General features: G+C 41.2%; 2 protein-coding genes across 2 annotated transcripts; one reads left to right on the top strand and one right to left on the bottom strand.

The window, feature by feature from the left end:
• Nucleotides 1-1,050: 1,050 nt before the first annotated feature.
• Nucleotides 1,051-2,364, bottom strand: LOC307032945 (zinc finger BED domain-containing protein 5-like; the record flags this gene model as incomplete). The annotated part of the gene is made up of 2 exons (XM_079671219.1): nt 1,051-1,173; nt 1,273-2,364. 2 exons carry the CDS (start codon nt 2,362-2,364, stop codon nt 1,051-1,053), a joined length of 1,215 nt encoding a protein of 404 aa, XP_079527345.1.
• A 151-nt stretch (nt 2,365-2,515) lies between these two features.
• On the top strand, nt 2,516-10,296 carry LOC307032947 (sentrin-specific protease 2-like; the record flags this gene model as incomplete). Its single annotated transcript, XM_079671220.1, has 13 exons — nt 2,516-2,563; nt 3,199-3,360; nt 3,443-3,490; nt 3,658-3,738; nt 3,820-3,903; nt 4,022-4,110; nt 4,510-4,570; nt 4,664-4,714; nt 4,802-4,846; nt 4,962-5,026; nt 5,118-5,223; nt 5,376-5,414; nt 6,169-10,296. 13 exons carry the CDS (start codon nt 2,516-2,518, stop codon nt 6,274-6,276), a joined length of 987 nt encoding a protein of 328 aa, XP_079527346.1. The 3' UTR covers nt 6,277-10,296.
• Nucleotides 10,297-11,035: the final 739 nt, after the last annotated feature.

Below are 11,035 nucleotides of genomic sequence, written 5' to 3' on the forward strand. Positions count from 1 at the left end.
TGGGCTCAACAGGAGCTCAGCTGAGACAGGGTGTGAATGTGTCTCAGCTGAAGCCCTTTATCCAGCCTACGTTGAGAGGTATTTCGATTATCAATACAAGGACACATTTTAGGTATACTTCATGTGTGGTACTTGAATAATACTGTTTATTTTTTGTCTATCTATCTAATAACAGCTGAACCGAAGTTGGATTCGGAGGGATCAGTTGCTGACCACCAGTATGCCCTCTCTGGTGCGAAATACGCAAAGGATCGACATCCGATTCAATCCAAGCTGGTAGATATATGTTTACTTCATGCACAGTGATGGAGGTGCATTGTTTTGATTTTAATTTTTCTATGTTTTCTATTGGCTTGAAGTATGTTTTGCAATCTGTTATTTGCAGCTCAGCTATGTGCTAGACCAGGGGTTCCCAAACTTTTCCATGCCAAGGCCCCCCAAAAATCATTAGCTTCTGGCCGGGGACCCCCTTTGCAAACCCACCAACAATGCTACAAAATATATCAACTTTAAGAACGTTTTTGTTACTTTTATTCTCTATTCAATACTGTAATTATTACATTTGTTTAGCATGAGAATAATATTAACAATATGTTTTCAACACAGAATAAGATTTGTATGGCAGGGCATCTTTGTTCCACCACAATGTTTTTCTTATTATAGACACTATGTTGCAATACATTTTACCCTACAGAAAATATATTTACATATGCAAGAGTTTTTTTTTTTTGTCTTTCTTGCATTATGTCTTCAAAAGTTTTCAGTCAAAAAAGAAAAAAAATCTATTAAACTGACTTGGTTATGTAAGTTCAACACTATATTCCCACTGAATAACAAACCTTTCAACAAACTGTTGATGATACAAAAACAGAAAAAAGAAACCAAACCTCTCTTTTGTGTGTGTGTGTGTGTGTGTGTGTGTGTGTGTGTGTGTGTGTGTGTGTGTGTGTGTGTGTGTGTGTGTGTGTGTGTGTGTGTGTGTGTGTGTGTGTGTGTGTGTGTGTGTGTGTGTGTGTGTGTGTGTGTTGGAAGTGACAGACAGTGATCACACTAGTGGGAGGGATGGGCTTGGTGGCTCCTACACAGTCTGTCAAGCCTGGGCTTAATGTCTGTCAGTGCCATACGCATGTCATTGTCCACATGTAGACGTGCTCTATGTTTAGTTTTGAGTACCTTTAAAGTTGAAAAGCCAGACTCACACAAGTAAGTTGTTGCAAAAGGGAGAAGGCATTTCAGTGCCCTGTCAGCCAAGGTGGGATAGTCCTTTCTTACATGTAGCCAGTAGTTAGACAGGGGAAGAGCCTCAAAGTTTAGTTTTAAATCCCCTGAGTTTGTCATCTCAATCAGCTCCTCCTGTGACTTTATGTCCAAACTAGAACCGACACCGGGGGAAAAGGGGTTCCTAACCCAGTTTAAATGTGTGTTTTCAAGGTCAGGGAAATAGTCTTTAAAATATCCTTGGAGGTGCTCCAGGTGGGACTGGATCATTGGAGAGATGGAGCCCAAATCATCACATGACAGCAGCTCCTGGTGAAGTAGTGGGAACATCTCTGTGACTCCCTCCTGGAGCTTGTTTGACCACAGCATAATCTTTTTGGAAAAAGCACGCACTTTGTCTTGCACCTGCAGTATGTACGTGTCACGTCCTTGCATGCTTTGGTTCAGTACATTTAGATGCAGAAAAATGTCTGACATGTATGCAAGTTTGCGGATCCAGGTTGCATCAGTGAACCGCTCTGCCAGATGATGCTTTTCAGAAGAGAGGAACTCTCCAACCTCCCTCCGCAGCTCATAGACACGGTTCAAAACTGCGCCCCGTGACAGCCAGCGCACGTTTGAGTGAAGCAGCAGCCCCTCAAAACGGGCGCCCATCTCATTACAAAGCAGGGTAAACAGTCTGTGTTTCAAGGGGCGGGCTTTAATAAAATTCACCACTTGTACAACCTCCTGTAGTACCTGATTCAACTCGTTATCCATCCTTTTTGCGACAAGTGCCTCACGGTGGAGCATGCAGTGTGTGGCGACTACATGCGGGGCTTTCTGCTTAATGAGAGCGGTCACTCCACTGATCTTGCCGGTCATTGCCGCGGCTCCGTCCGAACACACCCCCACACAGCGGGCCCAGTTCAATCCGTTAGACTCGATGTAATCGTCCAAAACTTGAAAAATATCTTTCCCAGTGGTTCTTCTTTCAAGTGCTTTACAAAACAGTATTTCCTCGACAAATCTCTCCTGGGAAATAAATCGAATGTACACAAGCAGTTGGGCCTCATTCGATATGTCTGTGCTCTCATCTAGTTGAAGAGCGAAGTACTCGCTGGCTCTCACCTGCTCCAAAAGCTGAGCAGATACGTCCTGCGCCATGTCACCAATCCGTCGGCTGACGGTGTTGTCCGAGAGTGGGACAGCGTCAATTTTTTTAGCAGCATCCTCGCCAAGCAATTCTCGGACAATGTCTTTGGTAGCTGGTAAAAGCAAATCCTCTCCGATTGTGTGAGGTTTTTTTGCACGAGCAATGTGGTATGAAGCTAAAAATGATGCCTTCAGGGCCCGCTCGGGAACGGTAGCTTGCTGTGTGAATGCAGCAGATTGCCTGGCCAAATGCTCCTCTTTACGTCTGAAGAAGTCTGCCGTTTTTTCGGCCTCTGCCGGATGTTTTTGCATCAAGTGACGCTGAAGTTTCGAAGGTTTTAAACACTCGTTTGAGAGGGTCTCCAGACAGAGCACACACTTCGGGCAATCATGGCCATTTTTCTGTATGGCTGTAAAGCCATACTTAATGTACGCTGCCTCGTACCTTCTGATTTTAATTGGCCAGGAGTTCTTAGGTTTTTTTGCAGCAGTGTCCTCCACAGCAGGGCTGTTGGTCGGTTCCGTTGACCTGTTCTTTGTCAAAAACCTGTCCATTTTGAGCTAGCTAGCTTGCTCGCTTGAGGAGCAAAGCAGCTTGATAAATGGCGCAAACCGCCAGGTCTAAACATGACGTCATGGCGTCGTGAACGATGTTTTGACTGGTAGGCAATCAGAAAGATGACTATGGCAAATTATATGTTCCATTATTATAAATTATATTTTATAATTATGATTTTTTTTTTAAAATCAGATTTAAAATATTTATTAAAAAATAATTAGAATTTTTTTTTTTTGTCTTTCCTTTTTTTTTCTTATCTTCCCTCCAATTTTCTGAGGCCCCCCTAGCGCCCCCTGGCGGCCCCCCAGGGGGCCGCGGCCCCCACTTTGAAAACCACTGTGCTAGACCACGATAGGCCTGGAGCAGAGGTCATTGTGAAGGAAGGGGATGTGTGCCTGACCAGAGAGGACTTTTGGAGCCTGGGTCTTCCTCAGTGCATGGAGTCAAATGTAGGTATACTAGAGCTTTCCTGCCAACTTTATCTTGTCTCAAATAAATGGCACAGGTAACTTACTGTTGTTACTGTTTCAGATTGGAAACACGTGCCTGAAGATGGTACAAGAAGCCACCCAAAGACATGTAAGGTTTTGAACAGACATCATTGGCCAGCTTTTTCTTTTGAATAACACATATTTTCTAAATAGCTGTTTAGTGGTGAAACTCCAATCTCGTGAAGTGTGGTTTTCTCTTGTTGTTGAACATACTTCTATGAAGATTTCATTTTTTTTGGAAAACTATCAATATAGGGCAAACATATACACATTGTGGACATGTATGTGGTTCCTACCTGGAAGTCCAAAACAGCTGACGCGTTGGCCAGTTTTCCAGTAAGTTCCTGTTGCTTGAGACCTTCTATGTTGCTTGACATTGATATACAGCAACTTAAAATCCCTTGTTTATAATACTAGGCTGACAAAATGGCCACCAAGGACATGGTTTTAATCCCTGCCTGGAGTCGACAGCAAGGAGAGGCAGATCACTATTTGCTTTGCGTGAGTCTGTTCCAAATGATCTCACCAGCTGGTACAAAATGAACACAAGTTGTGCTGTGTGGTTTTCTTGTGGTGTTGGATTATGTCTAATTTCAGCTGTTTTGTGAATGGTTGACAGGTGATCAAGCCAGCAAAGAGAGAGTTGTATTTGCTCGACCCTCTTAAGCCAGATGGCTTTGGTGACAGTTCCTACAAGGACATCTTTAGGTTTTTGTAACATGATTACCCAGCCCCGTTCTTTGGCTTGTATGGGAATTCTAAATAGTTTATAGTATTCTAATACTGCAGTAACCATCTTGTAGACCAGGGGTCTGAATCTGATCAAATTCATTTACAATATATCTCCATTTCCACAAAGTCTGGTGTGTCCTTAGTGGAACCAAAAAAAAAAGTCTGCAACAGGATGCTATGAATTATAATGTTCATTTTGTTATAAGCCTTGTTCAAAGGTTGTTTTAAAGTTCAGCTTTGTTCAGAGGCTGGTAAACGTCTTTTTGTTTGTTTTATTTTAGCCCCGTTCAGTGGCTTTTCCAAAAACAGGAATTATATTGAGTATAGCATTCCTTCAACAAATCAATTCCCATGTCTTATAATTTATTTTGACAGTGACCTAGCGCACCGCATTGCTCCAGGTCAGTGGACAGTAAAGTTTGGCATCGACGTCGAGGTACATTTCTCCACCATCTCAAACACCTGCTTTCACATGTCTTTACTTTCCCTTTGACCATGCACATCACTGTTATATTCCCAATTCTTACAGGGTTTGCCTCACCAAACCACGGGCAATGACTGTGGTGTCTTCATACTGATGGTAAATTCCTCTCTTGACACTTTTTTTTTTAAGGGGTTTTGTTAATTTTTGAAACACATAACTTAAAAGATCTTTACCCTTTCACAGTATGCACTCAACCTCAGCACAGATGCTCCACTTTGGTTTACCGAGGTCAGTATTTATCCTCTGAGTTAGTATTTCAGGGGGAAGAGGGGGCTAACATTGAGTAGACAAATGATGAGGTTCCATTCATTTTCAACTTTATTATTGTTACATTGTCTTGTAGCGGGACATAGCACAGATCCGGAAATGGTGGTGCATTATGCTGATGGAACGGTACCAGATTGAAGGGTAAATCATACCTTTTAAATGTTATTTTATAGACAACAGTTTCTTTGACACTGATTTACATTTTCATCCTGATATTATGTGATTTTTATAGCCACGGACAGAGGTTTTCTTACTGGACCAATGAGGCCGAAGAGCTGCTCAAAGGGGCACTGGAGCCAGTGTACAGGGTCCCAAAGAAACGAAAGACAGAACATGAGGTGAGCATGAGGCCGATAGGCACACTCCTGTTTGTGATAAACAAATGTAACAATCCAGATTATTTAACACATGCATACATATCAATATTGATAATTGTATACACATGTAATTAAACAATTACATGACCCACACCTTATATTTTCCTTCAAAGGTCCAGTCTCAAAAGTCCGACATGTGCTTCATATTGGAGGTAATATCTTTTCAGCTAAGCAGTAACTGTTTTTTGTTTAAAAAACGACCTGTGATCACGGCAGAATTTCCAACTATTATGGCTTTTTTAAACTTTATTGATAGCTGTTTTTTACCTCAAGGAGAAGAATAACAAAACATAAGAAAAATGTGTGTGATATATTCAACATTAATATTAAAAATGTGTATTTTTGCTACCTGAAGCCCAAAGAATCTTGGTATTTCAATTGTGCTGGCAACAGTCTAGTCAATGTGTTGTTAAATATGTTTGATCTAGTCTGACCAATACTTCACAGCTGCCAAACTGTCTTCTTTCAGACATTCTGATGGAAATGGTTCTCCAGGAAGGTGACAAAGCGTACTCAACACTCGCTCTAGTGTGTACCACCTTCAGAGACACAATGTCCACTGTGTCTTTCAGAAGAGGGCAACTTTCGCTGGCTTGAGAGTAAGTGATTCAGTGAAGGTGCAGCAGTATACGACAGCGGTGGTGTCTATGCATATTTTTACTGGCTCTATTGAAATGCTTGTTTTACACAGGTGTTGCTACATGGAGTTGGTTCTCTGCTTCATACAAGCAGGATTTCCACGTCATGTACACCATTGACGTCTGCCGTGCATGCTTGGAGCCTTATAAAAACTGCAAACCAGGTAGACTTCTTATTCTGGATAATATTGTTTATGTGTCATTACATATTTAGTGTGCTGTGGTCCTAGTGTGATTCAATTACAATATTTTCTTTCTCTATTCATAGGATATGTTGGGAAAGGTAAAAGAGGAGAATTGCAGGGCATCTACTCTGATGACCAACATCCGGGCTATTGCAGTCCCTTCTGCAACCAAATATCATAGGTGCGTGTGATGACACAGTATCATTCCATTTGGCTTAGCTATAACATCCACGCATAACCCAAACCAACAAGATATCATAGGTAAAGATTAACTCACACAATCAAATGTCAGAATAGACTAAATTATCACTGCAATTAATGAAGAAGGAGGCCTTGATGGTGGCACTCAAGTAGTGCTGCGTACCGGTACTTACGTATATTCTCCTTTTTGTTCTAAACCATCTAAAACCTTCCATAGATCGAGAAATTTGCGCTGAGAAAAGACGAAAAACATTGTGTTGGCTTCTGATATGGCGGCCATTACTGAACTCACGAAGTCTCGCAAAATATCGCAACTGCTCGCGAGATCTGTGTGACGTCAAGGGAAGCTGGCTTAGACATAGTGGACACTGACAGTGTGGGATGCTGGTTGCCATATATGGTAGTGTAGCTAAGCTAACTCCTTTGTATGTATGGTGATATAGTGTCTGCCGAAAGAGCAACACTTCACCCAGACAATGTCAATATGCTGTTGTTCTTGAACAAGAACACATAGACTTGTACTCTTGCATATTGAGTCTTGTATGTACATCATTATGTATGTAGTTGTGTTGTGTAGTTAGTAACACATGTAGAGTTCTAGAAAAGACATGGTGTAGACACAAGTTGGAAGGGGGCACAATAAACCTGACGAGTTTGAATTTGAGTTGATTATGAGTTTATTTTCAATTGATAATTAGCAAAAAATAAGTTCACTTTAGTTACTCACACAACTTGACACAAGTCCGGACTTATAAGTCCGGACCTGAACCTGAACCTCTGGACTTGAGTCCGGACCTGAACCTGAATGTGAGTCCAGGTACACAGCACTACACTCAAGAGAGAAGACCTTGATAATAAGGAGCCTTTCATGTTTGTTTTCAGGGGCACGGAGGATATGGAGGTTTTCCCCTGCGTGGGATGATAGAGTATCATTGCATTTGGCTTGAATGATTGAATGACATTTTTCTTCTTTTGTGTCTATATCGACGCCGGGATCCGGAGTCGAGGCTGATCCTCTTGCTGTGGTCGTGTGTCTTGGATCCTCTATCCTGAGTTCTGGATTAAGTCTTGGACTTCGGGTCGTGGCTGAACCTGTCTCTGCGGTCCTGCCTGGGTCTCATCGTGCTGCCTCCCTGAAGGCTCCCACAGGATTGTTGACATCCTCGTGGATTCTTCTTATTACAGACACATGCATTTCATTCGGTCTATATGCTGCAAAATGTATTATCTCTTGGATTTACACACGGCATCTATTGCACGTCTGTCCGTCCTGGGAGAGGGATCCCTCCTCTGTTGCTCTCCCTGAGGTTTCTCCATGTTCCCCTTTAAACTGTGGGTTTTCTCTGGAAGTGTTTCCTTGTACCATGTGAGGGTCTAAGGACAGAGGGTCTGAGGACAGAGGGTGTCATTTTCTTCTCATACTGATATTCTGAACAAACTGCTGTTGTATTAGCTGTAAAATGTCTTTACTGTAGGGTATTTGTATTATATGTACAGCACTTTGGCTCCACCAAAAATCGTTTATAAATGTGCTATATAAATAAAACTTGATTTGATTGATTTGATTTGAAAGGGTGTGCGCCAAGGTTCCATATTAGGACCAATCATTTCACCATATATGTAAATAATCTCTAATAATTTTTCAAATGCTCCTTACCATTTTTATGCAGATGATACTGTTATTTATTGTTCATCCTCTTCTATAGAGCAAAGTCTTGATTTCCTCCAGTCTGCCTTTGATGTTATTCCATCCCATTTATCTCAACTCAAGTTAGTATTAAATGCAGACAACTCCAAACTCATGATATTCTCAAATCGCAAAAAGTTAACTTCTTTTCTCTCCAACATTTGTACTGTTCAAGGGACTGACATTGACATTGAAAGGGTCACTACATACACATATCTAGGTTTTATTATTGATCAGAACTTATCTTTCAAGTCACACACTGAAAATGTTGTTTTAAAATTAGGTTTCTCCTTTCAGACAAGGAAACATTTGATCTCTGTAACGTTTTTACCAGTATTGGATTCTGGTGATCTGATTTACATGAATGCCTCTGACCAGTGCCTCAAGAGTTTGTGTACCATTGTGCATTATGTTTTATTACATATATATATATATATTGTGAGTTTGGAATAAATATGCACTTTATGAAAATGATTAGTTGGTTACTGTTAGTAAAAAAACAGTAAGGTTAATACTGGATGTTTGTTACACTTGGATATGTTTTCTGTAACACTTGTAACATAATTATTCTCCAGTTTATGCATTTGAGTGACTTGCAGTTAATGCTCGACATTCAATTCAAAACCTTTATTTATCCAGTTAAAATCCCATTGAGATCAATGATCTATTTTTCAAGGGAGACCTGCAGCAGTAGGTTCCACATGAAGACATAAAAACATAAACAACAGAACAACAAAAGGACATCATACAGCAAAAAATACAGGGATTACAATTTACATATCTATCCACATGTACAGGTACCAACAGCATCTGACTGTGGAGCATCCAACCGAGCTTTAAAAACATGTAGTGGTACCAGCTTGGTAATTTTACATTCTTTTTGCAGACTGTTCCAAGTTAGTGGAGCTGCACATCTAAAAGCTTTCTTCCCTAAGACAGTCCTAGCACTTGGCACATTTAATAAAACCACAGCATGAGATCTCAGGCAATAAGTACTTTCAGTTCGCCGAGAGATCAGGGAGCAGATATAAGATGGTACTTTATCCAACATGGCTTTATAAATGAAAATGTACCAGTGACTGAGCCTCCGTACAGGAAGTGATGGCAGAACCTCCTTACAGGGTACAGTGATGCGTAAGTGCTTTACTGTTTGTCACAAATCTCAGTGCACTGTGATAGTAAAACCTTATTGTGGTGTAATTATATATCCAAAGCAGTCAGAAGTCAGAAAATCATCAGTGATGCTTAACCACTGGCATTCAAGAACCTTGGCCAGAACTGACAATTTAGAGATTGGTCTATTATTGTTTAACAAGGTGGCCTCCCCTCCTTTTAGTAGTGGCAGGACATAAACTGACTTCCATACTTTTGGGATTTTGTTCGTGCTGAGAGAGAGGTTAAAAAGAGTAGTGAGAGGTGGAGCAATAACATCTGCAGCTATCTTTAAAAAGAAAGGTTCTACATTGTCCGGACCAGCCGGCTTTTTAGGATCTAACTTGGTTAAGACTTCACGAACAACATCAACAGTAAAAGGAGTACAACTGAAAGGGTTTTCCAGACCACATTGTTCAGAGTCACAGACTGCGGTGTTCACAGAAGCAGAATTAGAAACAGAATCAAACAGAGAACCACAGGACACAAAATGCTCATTAAAACAATTTAGTATGGTGGCCCTGTCCGATATAGAGCCAGATGCTGTGGTAATGCACGGAGGTAGCTCATTACGGCTATCACCGGTTGATATCGATTTTATGGCTTTCCAGAATTTTCTAGGGTTGTTCAGGTTGTTTGTGGTAACTGACTGATAATACTTAGATTTAGCACTTTTGATGTGAAGTGAAGCTATTCCTTAGCTGCCTAAAACGCAGCCATTCTACCTCTGAGCCTGATTTCCTAGCCTTTGCCCAGGCCTTGTTTCTCTCATGTAGGAGACTAGATAATTCATTCTTAAAATGTATTTAAGGTACAATAAATGTCTACTGAATGTGAAATTCAAGTGAAATATGTGTTTATCACAGAAAAGGGTAACTGACAGTGAATGTATGTTTGTGGAACTGTGTCAGGAAAGTGAAGTGTTAATTAAAGAATGTTAATGAACATAGAACATAGAAAAGAAAGTTAATATACATGATTTTGTTGTGCAATAAAACAATCAGAAAAGCGATCTGCAAGGTGCTTAATACAGGTATCATCACTGCTACCGTGGTCATATCGGGGACCCGTTACAATAGTTGAGATGTGAAGGGGGTTATGTTTTTTGTCTGTGTTCTGGGTTCCTGCAGTTTTTTGAACAGACGCACGTTCAGAGGATGAAGCTGTTAGGGTGCTGCTACCATAAACTGTCTGTAGCCCACAAACTGAAGCAGAATGATCAAGTTCAATAATAACAAGCTCCAGTGTTATAATTCCATAATTCCATACTCATAAATAAAATGACATGCAAATAACATTTTGTTGGCTGTGGACTTGTACTGTACATAATTATGTTGAGCTCATGGTAATCCTAACCCTAACCCTGGGCGAGAGCTGTTGGTGTCTGAACTGCCAACTGTGAGGGATATCCTGAGGTATGGCAGCTACTTGAGAGATCAAACTAAAGATGGCAGGAGGAACTACCCAGTGGACCAGCTGGTGGGTGACATTTTCCCTGGTCTGATTGGTCAGTGTAGCAAAGTGAATGCTCTTTTCAAGCCACCTGTTATTAATGAAAAGGTGACCTGAAGGAGGTCTGGAATCAGGCAGTGAAGTTTTCCCTTGGGAAGGGCAAACTTGATGCCAAGGAGAGGTTCAGTGTCAAGTTAGACAAATTATTTGAAATTTTCACTTGCAAGTGTCGGATTACCAGTTGTGAGGGGGGAGGCTGTGATGGCTGTGTGATCCAAGCTCACATTAACTTTTCCTGCAGCAGAGGGAAAAGGATTCCTTTGAAAGATATTGCATACATCAAGGGACAGAAAGAGAAGTTTGGAAGTAAAGGACCCCTTGCGGAGGGGGGCCTCATCTGAGGCGCACCTATGCGCTTATGTGGCGCAATTAGGGTGGAGCGGCACGGTTTCGCTGCT

The sequence above is a fragment of the Notothenia rossii genome, assembly GCF_949606895.1.
Source record: "Notothenia rossii genome assembly, chromosome: 3".
In the NCBI taxonomy this organism is placed as follows: domain Eukaryota; kingdom Metazoa; phylum Chordata; class Actinopteri; order Perciformes; family Nototheniidae; genus Notothenia; species Notothenia rossii.